Source organism: Lutra lutra, chromosome 1 (genome assembly GCF_902655055.1).
Source record: "Lutra lutra chromosome 1, mLutLut1.2, whole genome shotgun sequence".
Lineage (NCBI taxonomy): Eukaryota > Metazoa > Chordata > Mammalia > Carnivora > Mustelidae > Lutra > Lutra lutra.
In genome coordinates this window covers 120,737,286-120,761,917 of record NC_062278.1, presented here as the reverse complement: position 1 = coordinate 120,761,917, position 24,632 = coordinate 120,737,286, and the positions used below count along the sequence as shown (strand labels likewise).

At 34.3% G+C, this 24,632-nt stretch overlaps 1 protein-coding gene across 6 annotated transcripts in view; it reads right to left on the bottom strand.

The window, feature by feature from the left end:
* Positions 1-24,632, bottom strand: part of ZNF148 (zinc finger protein 148) — a 124,240-nt gene that overhangs the window by 68,284 nt on the left and 31,324 nt on the right. For 4 of the 6 annotated variants that reach the window (XM_047734774.1, XM_047734784.1, XM_047734797.1 and 1 more), the window contains exons 2-3: positions 16,365-16,500; positions 6,188-6,536 (exon numbers count right to left, since the gene is read on the bottom strand). In XM_047734774.1, the coding sequence (XP_047590730.1) occupies positions 6,188-6,520 (333 nt within the window). In that variant the 5' untranslated portion in view covers positions 6,521-6,536; positions 16,365-16,500. Of the gene's footprint in view, positions 1-6,187; positions 6,537-16,364; positions 16,501-19,436; positions 19,579-24,632 lie in introns of those variants that run through there. The other 2 variants (XM_047734789.1, XM_047734815.1) reach the window with 2 other exon arrangements.

The following is a 24,632-nucleotide window of genomic DNA, read 5'->3' as shown; positions in this document are numbered from 1 at the left end:
ATGAAATCACAAAGGAAGTTAAGAGAAGTTTATAGCTACAAATGCTTATATCAAAAAATGAAGAATAGGGGTGCCTGGGTGGCTCAGTGGGTTAAGCCTCTGCCTTCAGCTCAGGTCATGATCTCAGGGTCCTGGGATCGAGCCCCACATCGGGCTTTCTGCTCAGCGGGGAGCCTGCTTCCCCCTCTCTCTCTGCCCACTTGTGATCTCTGTCAAATAAATAGATAAAATCTTAAAAAAAAAAAAAAAATGAAGAATGGTCTGAAACGGTCATCTAGCCTCCCACTTTAAAAGCTAGGAAAAGTAGAGCAAATTAAAAACAAAGTAAGCAGAAGGAAGGAAATAAGGAAATGTTAAAGCTGAAATGTACAATAGTAACAATCAATAAAACCAAAACCTGATTCTTTGACGAGAACAATAAAATTGATAAGCCTCTATCCAGACTAATCAAGAAAAGGACAAACTACCACTATGAGGAATGAGAAGGAAAAAAATCATTATAGATCTTTAGACAATAAAAGAAATTTTAAAATTATGAAAAATTCTGTTCAGTTAAACAAGAAGAAATGGACAAATTCCTTGAAAAGTACAACTTATCAAATGGATTCAGGAAAAAAATTTTAAAATCTGAGAAACCTTAAATATGTTCTAAAAATTGAACTTGGAATTTAAAACTCCTCCAAAGAAAGCTCAGTCCCAGATTAGCTTTAGTAGAGAAGCCTATCAAATATGTAAAGTAGAGATGTACATATCTTACATAAAAATAAACTCTTTTAGAAAATGCAGTAAGAAATACTTCCTAACCCATCTATGAGACCAGCACACCTAAAACATACTGCAAGAATACTTGTATCTCTCATAAATGTACACTTAAAAATTATTTTTAAAAGTTAGTAAAAATGAATCTAGCAAAGTATAAAAAGGATGACACATCATGACCAAGTGTAATTTATCCCAGGAATACAAGGATGGTCTAATACTTGAAAATCAATCAATATCATTCACCGTATTAAGATAATAAGAAGAAAAAAATCATGATCACTTAACAGACATAGAAAAAGCATTTGAAAACCAAAAAAAGCATTTGGAGTTACAAATTTATTTATTTTAGAAAGTTTCAGCAAACTAGAAAGAAAATTTCTTCAATGTAATAAAGATCATCTATTAAAAAATCTACAGCTAAAATAATTCTTAAAGGTGAAAAACTAAATGCAGTCCCCTAAAGATCAGGAACAAGGGAAAGATATCTACTCTTACCACCTCTATTCATCACTGTACTGAAGGCCCCAGTCAATACAATAAGACAAAAAAAAAGAAGAGATATATACTGGGAGGAATGGGGGTGTGGGAGCAAGAGGAGATAAACACTACAGGAAAATGTAAAATGCATGAATAATATGATCAGACAATATGACTATGAACAAACTTAAGGAATCAACAAAATAACTACTAGAACTTATATATACATATAACAGTCACAGGATACATGGTCAATATAAAAAGAATCAACTACATTTCTATATACTAGTCATGAACAATTAAACATTGAAATTTTTCAAAATACCATTTACAATTGCATCCAAAACATGAAATACTTAGGGATAAATTTAACAAAATATTTCCAATAACTACACTGAAAAGAACAAGGCTAAGATAAATTACAGAAAACCTACACAAACATAGCAATATACCATGTTCATGGATTGGAAGCCACTATTGTTTAGATGTTGATTTTTATCAAGTAAATATGTAGAATCAATATAATCCCCAAAAACCCAGTTTTATAGAAACTGAAAGGCTGAGTCTGTATTTTATATGACAATACAAACAACCTCAAATGGTCACAACAGTCTTGCCAGAAAAATAACAAAATTGGAAGACCATACTACCCGACTTCAAGATTTACTATACAAGATTCAGCAGTCAAGACAGTGAAATACTGGGGCGCCTGGATAGCTCAGTAGTTAAGTGTCTGCCTTTGGCTCAGGTCATGATCCCATGGTTCTGGGATAGAGGCCCATGTTGGGCTCTCTGCTCAGCAGAAAGCCTGCTTCTCCCTCTCCCATTCCTCCTGCTTGTGTTCCCTCTCTGCTGTGTCTCAAATAAATAAAATCTTTAAAAAAAAAAAAAAAGACAATGTAATATTGATACAAAGATAGACTCTAGCTCAATCAAACAAAATGAGAACCCAAGAGAAATGGCTTAATAATATCAAGAAGTACCCAAAAGAAGTGAAAAAAGACTTGTATAAGAATGCTCATAGCTCATAGCAAGTTTATCCATAAAAGCTGAAAACTAGAGATAACATGACTATAAAAGGGGAAATGAATGAACAGATTTTAGGACAATAACACAACAGAATGCTAATCAACAATAAAAAGGAATTAACTACTTATGGATACACTCAACCAACAAAGATAAACCAAAAACACTGTGCTGAACAAAAGAGGCCAAACACAAGAGTTATATATGATTCTATCTACATAAAGTTCTCAAGGGGATTGATCAGGAAGAAACACAGGGAAACCTTCTAGGATGACAGAAATATTCTGTATCTTAATGGGCTGCAGGTTATACAAGTCTGTGCAGTTTGAACTCCAAACTTGGGATCTAAGAGCATTCACCTTAAACTTCTCTTCAATTAAAGAAAATATACACACACAAACCCATACACACGCATAAACTTTTTTTTCACTCAAAAAATATCTGACTGCCTACTACAGCCTAGGAATTGAGAACACAAAAGTAGAAGGCGGGATACGGAAAAGGGACCTTACAGTCTTGTAAGCGAAGAGATGCAAAATGTTCGTTTTCATAATGAAAATCAAACAAGAGGAATCTTTTCAGCAGAGAAGTAAAAACCAGCAGACTGCCAATCAAAGAATATTACAAGTGTATACAACATACATAGAAGTAATAATAGAAAAAATCATAGTGGAGCCAGGCAACTAAAGTAATTTGATATGCTTAATGTATAAACGGATGAGAGAAGCTGCTGAACTGCTGTCTAAAGGGTTGTTAGAGAAGATCTGATTATGATGATGCGGGCTCTTTCTGCCTCTGCAATAAGCTATATTTTATCTGTTTAGCAACAGGAAACTCTGAAGTTTTCATGGGGGAGTGAGAAATATAAATCTCATTCAGAAAGATCACTATAGAAACTATATGAAATATAGATTGGACAAGTCAATCTACATTTACAGGACAGTCAATCCTATTAAAAAAGGCTAATGCAATATAGACCACTTTATCCTCAACAAGAAAACACAATCTTCTCAAGCTCACATGGAGCAGTCACAGACCACTTTCAGAGCCATAAAACACACCTTAACAAATTTGAGAAAACAGAAGTTATACAATATATGCTTTCAGACCACAACAGAATTATTCTGGAAATTAATTAACAGAAAAATAGCTGCAAAATCCCCAAACACTTGGAGGTTAAACAACACACTTCTAAACAATATGTGGATCAAAGAAATCTGAGAAATTAAAAGATATACTGAATTAAATGAAAATAAAACGATAATTTATCAAAATTCATGAGATGCAGTTAATAGCAGTGCCTAGAGGGAAATTTATAGCATCAAATACATTTATTAGAAAAGATCTAAAATCAATCATCAAATCTTCCCCCTTAGAAAACTAGAAAACAAAAGCAAATAAATCCAAAGTAACAGAAGAAATCATAAAAATTAGAGCTGAAATCAATGAAATTTAAAACTAGAAATCAACAGAGAAAATTAAAAGCTGGGGGAGCCTGGGTGGCTTAGTTGGCTAAGCATCTATCTTCGGCTCCGGTTGTGACTCCAGGATCCTGGGATGGAGCCCTGTGTCGGGCTCTCTGCTCGGTGGGAGCCTGCTTCTCCCTCTCCTCCCTGCTTGCGTTCTCTCTCACTATCTCCATCACTATCTGTCTCTCTCTCAAATAAAAGAAAATAAAATCTTTAAAAAAAAAAAAAGAAAAGAAAATGAAAAGCTGCCTCTTAAACTAGCAATAAAATCAGCAAGCTTCTATTGGCATCTGGAGAAAAATAGGGAATTCTTGTCTAATAGGTATAGAGATTCAGTTTTGTTTTTTTTTTTAATTAACATATAATGTATTATTAGCCCCAAGGGTATAGAGATTTAGTTTTGAAAGATGAAACACGGGGCGCCGGGGTGGCTCAGTGGGTTAAAGCCTTTGCCTTCAGCTCAGGTCGTGATCCCAGGGTCCTGGGATCGGGCCCCACATCGGGCTCTCTGCTCAGTGGGGAGCCTGCTTCCCCGCTCTCTCTCTGCCTGCCTCTCTGCCTGCTTGTCATCTCTGTCAAATAAATAAACAAAAACTTTAAAAAAAAAAAAGAAAGAAAGATGAAACAGTTCTAGAGACCTGCTGAACAACAATGGATATTAAAAGGATAACAAAGGAATATTATGAACAACTCTAGGCCCATAAATGTGATAATCAAGATAAAATGGAACTAATTCCTTAAAAGACACAATCTGTAAAAACTCACACAAAAGAAATAAACAATCTGAAGAGGTCTACATCTGTTAAAGAAATTAAGTCAGTAAGTAGTAACTTGCCAAAAAATAAACTACCAGGCCATACCAGGCCACTCACTGGTGAATTCTATCACACATTTATGTAAGAAATTATACCAATTCTCTACAATCTCTTCCCGAAGTCAGAAGCAGAGGAATACTCCTAGATCATTCTATGAGGCCAGGATTACTCTAATATCAAAATCAGATATAAAGGTATTACAAGAAAACTAGACCAATATATGTCATGAACATAAATACAAAAGTCCTCAACAATTTATTAGCAAATTGAATCCAACAATATATAATGAGAATTACACACCAAAACTGAGTGGGATGTATTACAGGTATGTAAGGGTGGTTCCCCAATCAAAAATCAGTTAATATAATCCATCACATGAATAGGCTAAAAAAAGATAAGGTTACTGCAATGGGCTAGGAAAAAGTTGGTGAGCACACGTATTAGAACACAACTATAAGTGTTATTCACTCATTCACACAATGTGCCAACACCTGGGATACAATGGAACATAAGAAAAAATTCATCCTCTCATAGAGCCTACAATTTATTAGAGAGATAGACACTGGACAAGTAACTGTCCCTATTGCAGGAACTCAACCTGGACTAAACAGAAGGGGAAGGCTGAGAATGATGAACCACTATCTAGATTAAAAAACAGGAAGGGGGCTTTAGCTATTGAAATAGTAAATCTAGGGGTGCTTGGGTGGCTCAGTGGGTTGAAGCCTCTGCCTTTGGCTTGAGTCATGATCTCAGGGTCCTGGGATCAAGCCCCGCATCAGGCTCTCTGCTCGGCAGGGAGCCTGCTTCCTCCTCTCTCTCTGCCTGCCTCTCTACCTACTTGTGATCTGTCTGTCAAATGAATAAATAAAATAAAAATAAAAAACAGAAAGGGGGTATGCCTGAAGGGAATACTGTAAGCAGGATATGTGAAGGTTCTGAAGGAAAAAAAGCACAGTATATTAGATATAATGAAAGAAATTCAGGTTTAATATTACAAAAAGAACTGAAGATTAGATTATGGTTATAATTTTGCTGGTCATCAGGTAAAAAAAAAAAAAAAACCACAAAAAGTCAAAAAAGTTATGGGTGCCTACAAAAGAATACTTGACATCCAAGATAAGCAGGAAAAACTAATAAAGCTCATATAACTAAAAAAGCTCAAACTAAAAAAGCTCAAAAACTAAAAAGCTCATATACCTTTTAAAAAGATAATGAAAAAAATAGAGACACCAGGAATTGTCAACTTACAGAATTTGAAGGGAAAAAACCCTCAAGTGTCTGATCTTTTCCTAGTTACACTCAAGATTCAATCTTTCTCCTCTTCAAGGAAACCCAGAAGTTAAAACAAACTCTTTAAAATTTAAGCACTTAAAATGTAATACACAGTAATCTTGACAGAGAAACTTTATCCTGGAAAAGATTAAGTCTCTAAAATGTATATAATACAAAAATTTAATTTTGCTTTTTCAAATGTGATTTCTGTCAACATTTAGCATACCTATTCAAGAACATCCATTTGAGCTATTAAGCCTTTAAATATTTTCTGAAATTTCCTCAATGACTTGAAGTACTATTGAACACAAAATTAATTATGTTTCTAACTATAAGTTATATTAATCTTATAAAGGAATTACTTACAGGGACATTAAGTGCATACTGTAGTCCTTGAGGAAGTCTTTCATGTGTTTCCATCTGCTCTTCATCATTTTTTACTGTCTCCTCATGGACCATGAGTTCATCATGTGATATCATATCCTGTTGTCTCATTTCACTTTCTTGTAACACTTCATCTGCAGCAAGGATCTCCTGGTGAGGCATACTTCGGTCTTGAAGTACCGACTCCTGCAGTTCCCCAGACACGGTAGACTGGCCAGACACTCCACCCATTACAACCATTGCCCTGGAAGACTGCATTTCGTCTATGCCGCCACATTTAAGAAATAATCCTTCCAGTTTGTCGTCAATGTTCATGCTTAAGTATAACTGCCTAGAATAAGTTTGGCAACAAAGCATAATAAATTAGTTTTATATGTCTACTTGATACTTTTTAAATTTCAATTATGAAAGGTACACACTTAAACAGAAAAATTTTATTCATGTAATTCATTATCATCTCCAACTTTAAAATTACCAAGATAAGTTTCCAAAGACTAGTAGAATACAAATTTTCATTTTTGACAATATGGCATAAAATCTTAATCTATTTCATTATGAAAAATGAATATGACATAAAGCAAACTGGGGGAAGTATTTATAACAAAGGATTCATATCATTTAACATATTAAAGTATCTTAAAAAATTAAAAAGTGCATTCATTAATAAATGAATAGACAAACCACTATTAGGCAAATCACTATATATATAAAATAAAAGCCACTTACAGCAGTAATCAAAGAAATGAGCATTAAAACAGAGCTACCAGATTTCATCCACCAAATTGGTATGATTCTTTAAAAAAAAAAAAAAAAAGTCCAATGTTGAGGTAGATGGAAAAAAAAAAAAAAAGACATTCATTTCCTAATGGTAAGAAAATAAGTTAGCTCCATTATTTTCAAAGGTAATATAGTACTATGTATCAAAAGCCATAAAAATGCACACCTTCTTCAAACTGGTGATTATACTTTAAGAAACCTATCCTGACGAAAGAAAATGCACAGGAAAAGTCACTATAGTATTATTTACATTAGCAAAAAAATGGAAATAACTATGCATTCAACAAAATGAAACTGGTTAAAATATATTCATACATATGTTTTAAACTATAGTGATGGCCTTACGAATCAGTAAATTTATTAAAAATCCCTGAACTGAACACTGAAAATGGGTGGTTTTTATCATATATAAATTATATCTCACAGTTATTCTTAAAAATGAAATCAGAATAAAGGCTACCCTGTGAGAGTTGCTGCTGATAGTAGGTAGGAAATGGGAGAGGTCTAGGTGCCAGCAATATTTTTTCTTGAGTTGAATGCTGACTGCACAGGTGTACTTCATTTGTAAAATCTTCAAGTTGTACATCTGTAATATGTGCATGCTTCTGTCAGTTATTATACTTCAATACATCTGCTGAAGCTCAGAAAAGCATGTATACAATAAAAATATTCTTGAAAGGCACGCCTGGGTGGGCTCAGGTGGTTAAACGTCTGCCTTTTGCTCAGGTCATGATCCCAGAGTCTTGGGATCGAGTCCCACATAGGCTCCTTGCTCAGCGGGAGCCTGATTCTCCCTCTGCCTGCTCTGCCTGCTCTGCCTGCAGCTCTTTGTGCTTCTGCTCTGTCTCTGGCACATAAATAAATAAAATCTTAAAAAATATATATTCTTGAAATATATTTGAAAATGTAAGGGAATATCCCAATATACTAAAGGAAATGTGTGTGTGTTTGAATGTAGAGATTTCTAAAATGCTAACAATATTAACATTATCACTGGGTGGTGAAATTGTCATAAGTTTTTTCTATATTTATATTTATCTCTAATTTGAAAGCTTACTATAATAAATTTTTGTTTTACACTTTTTAAATTCATTAAAATGAAATAAAAGTGAAACTTGTTAATAATATCATCTTAAATAAAGCACATGAAAAAATTTAATAGGTCATAAGAACTACACACAATCAAATAATTACATTACCTTATTTACTCCATTATTTAGAAAAAACAGGCAATATTACATCTGCCCTTCTAACTTTGGTTGTTGTAAATTCAAATTCAACTGTGTTACTGTAGGAACTAACAGAACAATCATGAAATCCAAAGAAATTTCATCTCAAAGAAGCTGAAAGCACTGGTACAGAGTTTGTTTTTCAAAATCGCTTTCTACTGTCAGATTGTGTAAAGTTAACATACATATCCTACCCAAAGGGAAGGGTCCACAAGTAGTAAATGCATTAACTATGTTTCAGTTTGGTTACCTCTTTCCGAAATCAATCAGGTAGATAATGGTTAGTACCCTGATCATAGCTTTCAGAGGTAAAATAAATGATCAGGTACATTCAAACACACTACTGAAATTTAAATACGCTTTCATTTACTAAAGTTATCATTTACTGAAAAACTAGTACTTAAATGAACAGCTCAAAAAAAAACCCCACATAAACAGCAAAGTTAAAAAACACAAAAAACATAATCCTTACTTACTAAACTTATCTTCCCTGGTACCAGGTATTATCAGCCTAGAATACATAAAACAAAGGACCTAGAATCTGATTTTACTTTTCAAAATCTTTAAGTAGCAAACTTGGATCAAACTCCACATCCGGGTCCCTGCTCAGCAGAGTCTGCTTCTCCCTCTGCCCCTCCCCGGGTCCCTCCTCCCAGTCATGCTTGCTTGCTCTCTCGCTCCCTTGCTCTCAAATAATTAAAATCCTTTTAAAAAATCTATAGGACAAAGATTTTAAATAAAACTCCAAGTAACTGTCCTCTGCTAATATTCTACTTATCACGTTTCTCAGAAAATAAACTATCCCATAAGAAGGTGAAACTTGAAGTCCTACAGGGCTAAAATTTGCTTATTCTGGCCATTTCTTTGGAGATTCATACCAAATCAATTACATTCTTCTAATCTATTTACTGTTTCCTTAAAGAATGTGGAAAGTCCCTAATTTGGAAGGGAATTATGTAGCACAAAGCCACCCTTTACTGCAATTCCTCACTGCTGCTCCAGCTGCTACTGTACATTGTTATTAAAAACAAAATACAAAAAACTGAGGAGCTTTTAAAGAATATGGGAGATGTAGAAGAAGAAGTCATTAAAAGGTCAACTTAAAGAAACTGACCTAGGACAGAACTTATAACTTTAAAGAAAAAGTGGCCAAAGTTGAAGCTGACTTGTTAACCTGACACAAGGTCTACACTTCCCGAAAGCAACGGTCCCCAACTCCACTTTTTATGATGATGCACCTCATCACTTTTTTAAAATTGAGTATATCCTAATATATGCATACTATTTAAAACTATACCCCTAAAATACTGTTAACATAAAATGTACATATGAAAATAAACATTAAAATATAATTTTTTACTAACCTTATCCCTAACATGAGGCTAAAACAGTAAGTACTGAGGAAGTCAAAGTACTTTGGGGACAGAGACTATTTTGGGAAAAAAGGTAGGCTTACATTAAGTGCCAGGGTGAGGAACTTGGAACAGGAAGATACCACACCTCAATATAGAGAGAGCAAATGGAAAAGGAAGTGGAAAAGACTAAATAAAAGACAAATATGACCTCTTCGAAAATCCACTTGAAATCAGGCCACAGACACAGAAAAAGGAATCTCTCTTCCTTTTTTACATATGATTTCTTATTCCTGTGACCCCAAATTAATATTTTATCATATTATATTAAATTATATTTTGAGTTACTGGCTAGCTGAGAAACTGTTTTGAGACAATTTCCCTGAAACACCAGAAAATACTAAGATACAGATTTCGGTATCAATGAACGCTGCTCTGACAAGGGTTGAAAGCAAGCCTTGGAAATATCAAAATGAAAACTGCATGCCCCCTTGACCCAGCAACCTCACTGCTAAGAATATACATAATCATATAAAGTAATTCATCAAAATTAACCGAAGATGTATGTACAAGGATGTCTGGTGGAACCCTTCAGTGGGAAAAGACTAGAAACAACCTAAGCATCAACTGAAAGAAGACTTGTTCAATTAATTATGATTCAACCATACAATGGAACACATGCAGTCATTAAAAGGAATGAGGCTGCTTTATGTACCAGGTGAAAAGTTCTTGGAGATATATTAGGTGAAAACAATCAAGGAGAAGACACATAGACATATAAATTGAACCATACTTCTACCATACATCTCAACTAGTAAATGGGCAGAGTACGCTGAACAGGAAATTAGATAAGGTTCTCAAACAATAAAGTTAATTTCACCAAGGATAGAGTAAAAGAAAAAAGGACAAAGCTACAAGAAAAATGATAAGGAAAGACGATTTTCTATTGCCTCTGAAACTCTCTTAACATTCACTTGCCATCTTTAACTTTCCCCCTTCTAACTCCTGCATGGTCTCAATGAAAGCTCTCATGTGCTTCACTGCACATTCAACAGCCCGAATACAACAAAAGGTCCTATGCACAAAAGTTAACATAGACTACTTTCCTTCTCTAACTTCAGTTATTTTCAAGGAGGATCAGTCAGGAGTAAAGAAAGGAAACTAATGTAATCAATCCATGTTAAAAAGTGAACATTAGGGGCACCTGGGTGGCTCAGTGGGTTGGGCCACTGCCTTCAGCTCGGGTCATGATCTCAGGGTCCTGGAATCGAGCCCCGTGTCGGGCTCTCTGCTCAGCAGGGAGCCTGCTTCCCCCTGCCTCTCTGCCTACTTGCGATCCCTCTCTGTCAAATAAATAAATAAAATCTTAAAAAAAAAAAGTGAACATTAAATGCTAAAATGTCAAAAAGCCAACTAATGCTTTTTGACCCAAACATCTATACAATTAATGGAAATGTAGGTGTTAGGGGTATTACACAGCAGAGAGGAAGAAAGAAATAATGTTTCCTTTAAATCATGTCACTTACATGAAAGCCTGCTCTGGAAGAAAAAAAGAAATAAACAATTTGTGTTCCCACGAGCCTCTGTCCAACCAGGGAAAAAGAAGGGCTAGGTGGAATAATAAGCAGCCAGTCACCCTGAGCTCCTTGTGATGACAAATTCTTTTGTAAGGGACCATGGGCAGCTGACAAAGAGTATAAAATGTCACAGCTGTTTAGAGCCAAGACAAGATGGACAATGATGTCCTAGGGCTAATTCAGCTAAAGGGATAGCCGTCTTTCTTCTGAAGGTCAGAGTTACCCAGAACAGAGATCACTAAAAACTAGAACATAGCAAAAGAGGAGAAGAGGAAGAGGCCAGCCTACCTCGGGCCAATTTCTCCTAAATCTCCCTTTAGCAGATTACTTCAAACTACATTCTTTCTCCCTTCCAAGTTTTATTCTTCCCTCATCTCCATCTCTCTCTTTCTGTCAAAAAAGCTGACAGGTACAGCAACAGGGATATTTAGGGCACCACAATACAATTTCCTGCTCCATTCAATGATACGTCTCCCGCACACTCCTTACCATCCTCTCCTAATGAAAAATGTTTGGTTCCGCTGTGTAAAAGTAATTCAAGTTGTGGCCAATTAGGTAGCCCCTAGTCATTAAAGCCTAACGGCAATGCTCTACTCAAAGAGAACATAAATTATTAGCCATCACTTTCTCCTGTCTTCCAGAAGGGACAGCTGACTCTCCTTGTCACCACCTTCTAATTTAATGGTTCTAATCAACTGTGTGCAAGCAATTAAAAAGTAAGCTTTATAGATTTATAAGATGAAATGGAGTAAATAAGCTTTGAGTCAGGATTTTCAATAAAGAATTAAACACATGGGCTTTTAATAAAAGCATTTGTGATCATTATTTCTAAGCTGAGGGGACTGTTTGGGCTTGCTTTCAGAAGACAAAGTTAACAGAAGCATAACATATGGACAAGCTGGTCACTACTACTCATTTTTAATCAACTCTGCAAGGCACTTAAAGTGCCTACTGATTTTTTTTAAGGGACTTCTATGCAATTAATAAGGAAAAGTCCTTCCTGAATTCATTAATAGGTTTGGGTCTGCATTATAAAGTTCAGAGATTATCATTACCTAGAGAGGAAGGACAACTAATGTAAGTTGAGGATCTGCTAGCTATAAGACACTGTGCTGGGTACATTTATATATGTTACATCACTTAACACGTATAGTAACACTCAAGACAATAAAAGTATATCCCCATTTAACAGATAAACTGGGGTTTACACCAAGTCATAGCCAGGAGGTACAATGGCATTTCAAAAGGGGCTTAGCAGGTTTAGTGCACTTTTTGCCTTAGTATACTAACCTTCCCCTTTGAAAAGGGACATGAACATATTCAGAACTCACAAAACCCCTCTTCTCACTCACCTACTCTGAGGCTACTGCGTCACCACTGCTTGGCTTGGTAAAGCAATCCAAGTCTCCTTAGCTGACTATTCCCACCACATGGTATCACAGGAGTACTTTGTGACACAAAATCTCATTTTTGCCTTTGGAAGGCAAAAGGACACTTCCTACATTCGCTATTTTCCCACTACCACTCACACCTTAGTAAAATTCTCCTGTCATTCTTCTTTGCATAGGCTTACATATACCATCTTAATCTTTCCATTTTTTTTTTTTTTAAGATTTTTACTTATTTGTTTGACAGAGAGATCACAAATAGGCAGAGAGGCAGGCAGAGAGAGGGGGAAAGCAGGCTTCAAACTTTTACCAGGCTACTTCAGGAAACTTCCTTTCTCTTTTACCTAACCATTTTCACTTGGAAATCAAACAAAATAATCCTAAGTATGGCTGATAAATATAGGAAAGGTTCTAAAAAACACCTGATTCCAAGAAAAGAGGGCTGTACATTTTAAGGTGAAAACAGATTTGGAAGACTTCTGCCATAATCCTCTAAAATTTTTGGAAGCACCTAGTTCCCCCTCAGAACGTACACAAATATTCACCTGCCACTTTACACCATTAATTAAATCTTGCATTCAAACATGAAAGAAATATTTCCCATTTAAAGATACTGCTTTTCTGTTTGATTTACTTTGTTTGTATATTATTTTCCACCAACTTTTATTGAAGAATGTAGAGCTTCCAACATTATGAGTCAAAACAGATTATAGTAGGCAAGCTTAGGAATTAAACATCATTCTTTTCTATAAAAAGTATAATTTCCAACTCAAAATATTCTCCCAAATCAACAATACCCTGCCTTGCACCAGGACTCATTCAACCTATAAACCTCACTTAAAGGCAGAAGAAAAGTACTCAAAGGAACCTATTCTGAAACAGAAAAGCTACGTTTTACAAATTACTTCTGACCCAAAACAAACTCCTTGCTGTCTGGAGGATGCTGGTTATATTAATTTAGATATTAACATTTCCAACCTATGTATGAGTCAGTGAGAAATTACAGCTTAAAAAATACCAGCACTGAAAACACAAGTATCGGTCAGCCTCAAGACCAACCGGTCAGACAAAGCAAACCATGATCAATATGGATTAACAATTTGCCACTGGTCATTCTTAAGAAGTTTCCTATTCTCTTTCATCTTTCAAAAGAATAGTTTTATCTATGCAAAAAAATGCTTCATCTCTAATTTAAAAACAAAGTCTACTTCTTGTCTAGGCATATTCTACATTCAGAAACCCCTTCAGATACACCTCTGTATAACTACCATTTTGCATCTATAAAGTATATCTTGTAAACTACACTCCTTGATGATTTTTAAATAACTACTAGTTCAAAACATTCTAACAGGAGCATCATTTATAATAATGGCAACTGGACAAAATGGTCTTTCTGATCAGTGCTAGCAACAATTAAAGACATTAAATAAGAGAAAATATAAGCTAAGATCTGTCATTTTATATAACAAGCAAAGGAAAATCTCTGACACTTTCTTAACCACAGAAAAATAATTTGCAAATATTTAAGTCAAATTTAACAGGCATTTCTATATGCTTGCATCCCCCGTCAAATAAAGCAGAATGTAAACATATTCTGTATTCCAAATACTCATCACCAAAGTCTTCTAAAACAAGGTAACAACAAGAAAACAGTGATATTTAAAAATATTAAAACATCAAATTTTTGGCAACTCATACTGTTAAGAAATAGCTGTAAATTATCTTGAAAATGAGGAAGGAGAATTAAAAAAAGGTCCAAACAAAACAGAACCCTACATTCTGCTGGATCTAGTTGTTTCATCCATCACATCTTATGCCAATATCAACAATTCAAACACTAATGTTAAGAATACATATTCTGTTAAGAAACTATGAATTTTCTATAGTTTTGTATAATAAAAGGAGTATCAAAAACACTTCTTAAAACAAACTTCCCTGTACACTAGGAACATTAATGACCTAAGTTATTTTTAATATGTGCTACATAGTAACCAAAACTTATTTCAAAACAGAGAAGTGCTAACTATTAATATCAACAGTTTTTAAACTTAGATAAATGCTCTCATTTTAATAATACAAACCCTGTTTTTTAAGTATGAACTAAGGATGTATTTACACCTTCAATACGAAAAACACTACTATAATGTCTTACCCTATTCAAGAATAAACTTAAGTCAACAGGATTACTATAAATGTTCTATGTAAGTACATAAATTTATCAGACTGTTACCTCAAGTCTTTTAAAAAGGGTACCAAGGTTAAAATATGTTGACATAAAATAATGAAAATAATGTGGAAAATTGGTAACTGGTTTCCAACACTTTAATAAATTCTATAATATATAATATTTGGTACTTGTTTCCAAATACAATATTTACAACAGGACAAGAACCATAAAATACAATGTATGATGACGTATTTTTTCATCTAAAAAGAACTATTTGAAGTGTATAATGTCTTTGAGGATAAGTTCTTCTGATCTTAAACATTTAGAGTAACAGACTCTTTAGAATTAGAAGGAGCTAGTTACAGATCATTTAGCTCTATGTGTAACTGAAAAGATCCTCCCATCCAAGATCCCAATGCCCTTGTTTTAGAGTGTAAAATAACAGACAAATCATTTCACCCTAATGGCAGTGAAAAAAAAAATGAGGAATTATCTCAAGGCGATTTTAACTTTTAATACCTTATTTCATCTTATGATATCAAGACTAGCAGTGTTTAGTCAAAAAAAAAAAAAAAAGGCATGATGACTAGTCACAAAACTTTAACTGTCTCAGAATGCAAGCAAACACAATTTCCAAAGTATATCCCAGGCCAAGAGTTAATGTTTAGATAATAAAAATTATATTTTAATGTTAATCCACACTAGTTAATGGAAAGTAAATCTGAAAGAAACCCTAATATAACACACAAAAAATTCCCCCTTCTTCCCTGCAACCAATCTCTTCTCTCCTTCTTGCCTAATAATAAAAAAGTGAGACACATGGCTACTTAGGTAAGACTCATTTCTCAGCCTTCTTTATACAGGTGACTGTGGTCATTTGACAATGTTATAACCACTGGAATATGAATAGAAATGGTATATATAACTCCTCTTAAAGGGAAGGAAAATGTCCTTCCTTCCTTCCTGTTGACAGACACAATGGTAACCATCTGGGACCACCAGAGAGAAGCCACGTATTAAGAAGAGCAAGACAAAGACATCCAGGTCATGATGATTCTAGAACCTCTATAAAATCTCAAAATTGTTTACATGGACTTCTCAAATAAATATATTTCTACCTTCAAAGCCTCTGTCACCGTGGCCAAGTCTATATATTTTAACTAGTATCTCTAATATAAATGATTAGGCAAACATACAGTATGTACAAATGTACAGTCACTGGTATGTTTTTTCATGTTTTATAAATCATATGCTAAATACTACTGAGTTTGATAATAGGTTTAACTAGTTTTCCAATGTATGAAAACAGTTTCCACGAAAATTCTGAAAAGTTTAATGGCAAATGAGTGAAAAATACAATATCCTGCTGAAAAAAGGGTTAAAAGAGAAAACATCTTCCCACTTAAATTTCACTTAAGTTACATAATAAGCTACACATATTTTTCTGCACTAAACTAAACTTAACATCTAAAATGATATCATTACTCCTCAATTGTCTCTTAACAGTTTTCTCAAGAGAAAGATTAAAATCCCAAGTTTCTAACAGTTACAAACATCAAAACATAATCTATGGTACAAAAATCAACATGAAATTCTATCACCCAAAAATGGTTTCATATTTGAAAAAATTAATTTATTCATGATTATGAAAAACAAGCGTTGACATTACCTGAGACTAAGGTAAAAATGAAGACTTCAAGGAAGGGAATGCTGTAGAGTTGAAAAAGAAATCATGGTTGAGTTTCTACCTTTCATAAGCTTCAGAGACCCTCAACACCACCTTAATCACTTATGCCATCCAAGTCCTACAAAAAAAAAAGAAAGAAAGAAAAATAGAAAAACACACAACAAAATACATTACTTATGAAGGGAAAAAATACTGTACAAATACAACATGGAAAATCTGGTATGAATAATGAAGTGATCATTCTTTGTAAATAGGAAACCATGCCTGAATGACTGGTACAACGACTTGCTCTTAAGTTTGAAATTAGGAAGATAAAATAGTGGTAAGTAGTAACTGCGAAATAACCTTTGGTCTTAAAAAAATAATTTGCCTAGGGGTGCCAGGGTCACTCAGTCGGATAAGCGGCCAATTCTTGATTTCGGCTCAGTTCATGATCTTGGGGTCCTGGGATTGAGCCCTGCATCAGGCTCCACCCTCAGTGAGGAGTTTGCTTCGCTACCTCTCCCACCACTCATGCACACACCCATGCTCACTTGCTCTCTCAAAATTAAATAAATCTTTTAAAAAAATTTTTTTAAAAGAATAATTTGCCTAATCTGGAGTCTACAGCTTTAGAGATATGTGATGCTTAGGGAAATTCAGAGGGTTACAGACCTAAAAAGCTAGAAAAGAGAAAGCAAAGATTACAAAACCACTTAATAGTACTATTCATATCTACTTTGCATGTATATGAAGTGAAGAGGGAAGCAAACACAATACCAGGCCTTACAAATAACAGAACTAGTCATGTAGAGAATATGTATTTATTCACAATAGAAACAATTACAGTTGTAAAATCCTATTAAATACTTAGATATAGAAACATAATCAGCCAGGTCATCTTTGACAGGAAATGCTAACAGTAAGATGAGTACAATCAACCATTAATCACAGGAAGACAGTATGCCATACCCAAAAAAAACAAAAAATAAAAATGAAGAACACTAGCTATACACAACCAACCTGTCTGACAGTATTTCTAAGCATAGCAACAGACTCAAGAGTTTATGGAATTTACTACCAAAGTCATTAAAAATATTAGATTCCTGGGGCATCTGGGTAGCTCAGTGGGTTAAGCACTGACTCTTGATTTCAGCTCAGGTCATGATCTCAAGGTCATCAGATCAAGACCCACATTGGGCTCCATGCTTAGAGCAGAGTCTGATTGTCCCTCTCCCTCTGCTCCTCCTCCTACTTGTGCTCTCTCTCCCTATCTCCTTCCCTAAAATAAAGGCTTAGTTTGCAACAATAAATTACAAGATTACAAAAAAATGAAAAATGTGACCTAAATATAACAAAAAATAGCAGTCACTACAGTTTCTAGAGTATCCCCAGATATTGGTTTAAGCAAACAAGATTTCAAAACGTTTATTACAGATATGTGAAAAGAACACATATTTAAATTTTTTAGTTATGAAAATAATCAATAAGAGATTCTTAATAAATGTATACAGAAATTACATAAAAGAAGCACAGTGGAAACTCTGCAATTGCAGAGCATAGTAACTAAAACAAAATATTTACTAGAAGGGCTCAATGACAGATTTAAAACGGCAGAAAAACCTATGACCTTAAAGACTATCTACTGAAATTATCCAGTCTAAAGAACAGAGAGAAAATAAGTTGAAGAAAATTGAACAGAGCCTTGGAGGCTAACTTATTAACACTTCTGGAGTCCCAGAAGGATAGGACCAAAAGGGCAGGGGGAACAAATTTTTAATAAAATACTTGCCAAAACTTCCCAATTTTATTTTAGTTAAAAAGAAATCAAATCTACAGGTCTTAGGAGTTCAATGACTCTCAAGTAGGATAAATACAAAAAGGCCCACACTTACACATATAATAGTCAAACTGGTGAAAGCAACACAAAGAGAAAAATCACTCAGCATGTGCAGGGAACCAACAGGATTAACAGCTGACTTTCAATCAGAAACAACAGAGGCCAGAAGACAGCGGAATGACATATTCAAAGTGCTGATAGAAGCTGTCAACCAAGAAGGCAAAAGAATTATCCTCCAAGAATGAAAAAATAATAAAGAGTTATCTCAGACAAAAAAAGGCTTAGAGATTTTTTTGCTAGCAAACCTACCTAACAAGAAATACTAAAGGAAGTCCATCAGGCTATCAGCTTTCAGGAAAAGACAACAGATTCAAATACACAGGAAAAAAGAAGAGCACCAGAAACAGAAAATATATGGGTTAAACTAAAGGACTCTATAAATATATTTTTCTCATTTCTTCTCTCAAGATCTTTAAAGAAATAAGCATGGGGGCCAATAGGGAGCTCGGCCATTAAGCACCTGCCTTTGGCTCAGGTCATGATACCAGGGTCCTGGGGATCAAGTCCCACACTGGGCTCCCTGCTCAGTGGGAATCCTGCTTCTCCCTCTCCCACTGCCCCTGCCTGCTTTCCCTCTCTCGCTGTCTCTCTGTCAAATAAATAAAATCTTTGAAAAAAAATAAATAATAAATAACATAAATGCAGCTAAAACAGTACTTAGAAGAAAGCTTATATCTTTATATATCTGGGGGGGGGAAATGGTTCTCAAATCAGTAACAAAAGCCTCCACTTAACAAAATAGAAAAAGAACAATCCAAACCCTAAAGTAACCAGACAAAAGGGAATAAGATCAGAGCAGAAATTAATGAAATACAAAACAAAATTAGAGAAAAACTTGGTTCTTTTAAAAAGATCAACAAAATTAACAAGCTTCTAGGCAAACTAAGAACAGAGAGAAAAAAGAGAAATTACCAAAAACCAGGAATGAGTGAGGGGATGGTAACACAGACCCCACAAAAATGAAGAGTTCTACAATTGAAACTAATAAAAATTATGTTAATTATACCTCAAAAAATTTTGAAGAATTATAAAGGAAGGAATATTCTAACAAATTTAAGCCAAGAAATTACAGAACTTTTATAAAATGGACAAATTCCTAAAAAGACTATAGCGGAAACAGAAAAATCTGAATATAACAAATAAAGAAACTGAATTAGTATTTTTAAATTTCTCACAAAGGAAAGAACAGGCCTAAATAGCTTCACTGGTGAATTTCATCAAATATTTAAAGAAGAAATACCAATCCTTCACAATCTCCTTCACAAAACAGAAGACAATAGTACATTCTGCAACTCAATCCATGAAGCCAGAGTTACCCTGAAACCAAATTCAAAGACATCACATAAAAACTACTCAGTGTCTACAATTATAAAATTAGATACAAAAATCCTTACAAAATATTAGCCAACTGAATCTAGCAACATATAAAAAGGCCTATACACCATGACCACGTAGGATATATCCCATGAACGCAAAGGTGGTTTAACATCTGAAAATCAATTAAGGTAATACACTATATTATGAGAATACAGGACAAAAACCACATGGTTATCTCAAGAGACACAGAAAAAAAGCATCTGACAAAATTCAACACCTATTCGTAATAAAAACTCTCAACAAACTAAGACGGGAAGAAAACTAATAAGCATGTTCAGCAAGGTCACAAGAAGTACGTTCAGAAATATCATAAAATATTAAATCAATAAACAAAAATCGATTTTTATAGTGAAATGACAGCTTTGTATCACAGCTTCCTACCAAAAATCTGAATTGATTGAAATCTCCTTTATCCCTTAGTAGAGTTTCAAAATTTTCTTCAAGTAGCCCACTCCCAGGCATTTTATATTTTTGTTATTGTCAATGTATACTTTTTCTTCCATAATATTAGTTCTAAGGCCTATTGTTTGTATAAAAAATTGTTTGTATATATTAATTATATAACCAGTTCCATTACTGAATTCTCTTAACACTCTCAGTATACAAAGAGGCAAGTAGACGAACTGAACAGAAATTATTTCAGACAGATGCCCTTCAAAAACATGGAAATTCAGTATATGATAAATGTGGTATTTCAAATACATAAAAAAGAAATGCACCATTCAATAACTGGAATGGGGTCAACCAGCTAGCCAGCTGGAAAAAAAACTAAAGCTAGAGCTCTACATCTATTGTTTATACCAAATATATTCAACATACATCAAGATTTTCAGCAATTTAAACCATAAACAGTAATAGAAAACCTGTATAGGGGCGCCTGGGTGGCTCAGTGGGTTAAAGCCTCTGCCTTCGGCTCAGGTCATGATCTCAGGGTCCTGGGATCGAGCCCCGCATCGGGCTCTCTGCTCCGCAGGGAGCCTGCTTCCTCCTCTCTCTCTGCCTGCCTCTCTGCCTACTTGTGATCTCTCTCTGTGTGTCAAATAAATAAATAAAATCTTAAAAAAAAAAAAAAAGAAAACCTGTATAATTCTTTTTCAAGTACCATAGTTCACTGAATCTAAAACTACCAATCTTAAGATACACAGCTATTTTATGGGTTACTAAGAAAGAAAATAATAATGTCAAACTATGACAAACCAGGGATTCATGTCATTCAGAGACATGACAAGAGAGAGAAAAAAGTGAGTCCTATAACCAAGGATGAAGAGCTTTTAAACTTTACACAGAAACCCCCCACCACCAGCCATAAAGGAAAAGATCACTAAATTCAATCCTAAAAATTAAAACTTCTATAAAGGCAAAAACAAAATCTAAGGATAAGAAAAAAAAAATTCCGTGAAAATAATTTGCCTAACAAATGGGTAAGGGCTCAGCATATGACCAAAGAGATCACTGAAAATATATATATGGCCAATAATGATGGGAAGATGCTCAGGCTCACTCATAATGAAATTTTGGAAAGCAATACTAAACAACAAAATACTGACAAGTATTAAAAAGTTTGACACTCACTAGTGTTGTCACAGAGATAGAGACTCCCATTATCCTAGACTACCGATACTGGGATAATCTTTCAGTGAGGCAATTCATCTACTTAATTATCAAATGTAGACACTCAGGCCAAGCAATTTTTCCCGTAGGAATTTATACTGCAGATCTGTTTTGTTTTGTTTTGTTTTGTTTTTGAGAGCTCATGCAAACACAGGAATTGGCGGGGGAAGGGCAGAGTGAGAGGGAGAGACTCTTGAGCAGATTCCACATGTGGAGCCTGATACAGGGTTGATCTCATGACCCTGAGATCATGATCGGAGCCAGAATCAACCAGTCAGACGCTTACCCAACTGACCCACCCAGGAGCCCCTCATACTGCAGAAATATTTTAAAATACATGCAAAGATATGCCCAAGATTATTCACCATATTAACACTTATTATAGCAAAAAAAACTAAAAATGTAAATATACATAAATAAGTTAGTAGTTAATATAATTATGGTATATCCAAATATTGTAATACTAAACATAAACAGAATGAAATTAGAAGGAATGATATGCAAAAATATAGAAGTTAACAAAAAGACATGTTGCTGAATAATATGTATGGTGTGATCTCATTTGTGTAAAAAATATGTAAATACAGGTATACATATAAAAGTCTGAATATATATAGGAAATGTCTGACAGAATACACACATACACACAAATGTTAACCACAAATAGGAATGGAGAGAACCTTTTCTTTTTTTTTAAACCTTATAACATTCTCTACTGCCTAAGTGTATATACTCTTGTAATAAACCTAGATAAGGAATGAGAAATGCTGAACATGACAATTACCAGAAAATATGGAAAAAGAAGGAAATCTTAAAATATGGCCACTATATTATTTTCACATCCTCATTTTAAAAGAATTCTCAAAACAAAATTTATGAAAAACTTTAGAATTTCTATGATCATTAACAACTGACACCAGACTATGTGCCATTGACAGATACGTAAATACCCTGAAAACTGTTAAATATTTTTCTTTCACTAGTTTGAAGGATAAAAGCATAGGCCTAACATATGTACTAACTTAAGCCAAAAAGAAAGGAGAAAATCATCTATCTTCCTAAAATAAGGGAACTGGGGCCTAAAAGAGACATACAAGTAATACAGCTAAGTGAGAAAAGATAATGACCCACATCCTATAAAACTAATAAATTTAACTCTTTCAATGTAGATATTCATTATCTCTATATAGCAATACCATATATACATACATAATTCATGCTTATATTTAAGTGGGTATAAAAGGAAAAGGGATCATCCAATAGATACAAAGTACTATCCAACAGTTGTGATTAGTTTATCAGTGCAGTTCATACCAAGCGCATGGACATCTATCACAGGTAAAAATTAAAGACTGAGTAAAACAGTGTTGGATTACCTATAAAATATGTCAAACAAATTTCCATCCCACCAGACTATTTGGCTCAATTTCCAAGCTCCCAATTTCTCCCCTCTACCTTATAATAGTATAAAAATACAGGTTATCCCTCAGAAGAACCAGGATCAGACATATTCTTAAAGTCAAGTAAAATAGTGGTATCTAAATATGCCAAATCTAACAACATTCTCTTCATGGTAGAAACTGTTGGATTAAATAAAATTAGTAGTAAATGCTATCCCAAGGAAATGAGGAGACACAAAATGGACTTCTTCTAATTTAATTTCTAGTTGAGGATTAAGATTTCTTTAAAATCTTGGCAATAACCCAGAATTATCTTAAATAACTTAAACAAAGAAAGTAGGGGCAACTTGGTGGCTCAATGGTTTAAACATCTGAATCTTGATTTTGACTGAGGTCATGACCTCGGGGTCCTGGGACTGAGACTTGCGGCAGGTTCCCAGGGACTCTGCCTGAGATTCTCTCTCTCCTTTTCCTTTGCCCCTCCTCCCCGCTTATGCATGCTCTTTCTCTCTCTAAAATCTTTTTTTTTTTTAAGATTTTATTTATTTATTTGACAGACAGAGATCACAAGCAGGCAGAGAGGCAGGCAGAGAGAGAGAGAGGAGGAAGCAGGCTCCCCGTGGAGAAGAGAGCCCGATGCGGGGCTCGATCCCAGGACCCTGGGATCATGACCTGAGCCGAAGGCTGAGGCTTTAACCCACTGAGCCACCCAGGCACCCCTAAAATAAAATATTTTAAAAATAAAAAATAAACACAAAATGTGTTTCATTAAAATCTTATGTTGATATTCTCCATCATTCAAAGAATATCATTTCCTGCTGAAACCCCAAAGTAACATTTCCCTCAGCTCAAAAGTCCAACTACATTAATATACTTTTTAAAAATACAAAAACATTAAGTATTTATTTAAAAAATTCAAGGCAAAGGTATTTAATAATACTAAAGTACACTATACATATTTTTTTAAATATTTTATTTATTTTACAAGTAGGCAGAGAGGCAGGCAGAGAGAGAGGAGGAAGCAGGCTACCTGCTGAGCAGAGAGCCCGATGCGGGACTCGATCCCAGGACCGAGATCATGACCTGATCTGAAGGCAGAGGTTTTAATCCACTGAGCCACCCAGGCGCCCAGACTATACATATTTTTAAATGTTATGCTATACTAAACCTTTTAACAGAGACTAATAAGGAAAGTTAATACTCTGTGTTGATATTGCATTGATATTAGACATATACAATTTATGTAACTGTAGTATTTCTTTTCCTGGCATATGAAATGGAGGTAATGAAGACTGAAAGCTGAAATTTTATTAGGAACAAAGAATAAGCCAAATATAATTTTTTATTCAGAAATAATAAAGCATTTATATAGCTGCCCTCACACATTTTTAGGGTTCAATAAATATCATAAATAGCTATAAATGAAAAGCAAAACAAGTAACTTTAAAACTTTAGAAAATAACCAATATATTAATTCAAAGTTACTTATATAATTTTATCAAGGCATCACAAACACTACCGCACTTTCTAGTCCTTCAGCCAGTCAGTAGCTTTGTTGCTAAAATAGTTACAAACTAAAAACTCTATTTTAAACTGCTAAGCTCTTGATTGCCTGCCTCAGAGTTTTGTCTCGAAGAATTCAGAAGAGCATATATGCTACCTTCTCAATTATGTAGAACAATTTTTTAATATGTATTTGCCATAAAACTATACTACTGTGGTAGACACTATTATAAACAAATAGAGCAACACTGTATTTGCACTACACTGCTATTCACTAGTCTATGTGAAGAACACATAGCTGTGTTCAACTTTTAGAATTTCTAAAGCTATAGGAATACTGGAACGCTGAACAGAAAAAGCACAGCAAAGTCTATATACAGGAAATAAAAATGCCTTCAAATTATATATTTTAGTATTACATTATGAGTCTTTTTCAAAGTTGATTGGGTATATTTACTTCATAATCAAGACATTATTACA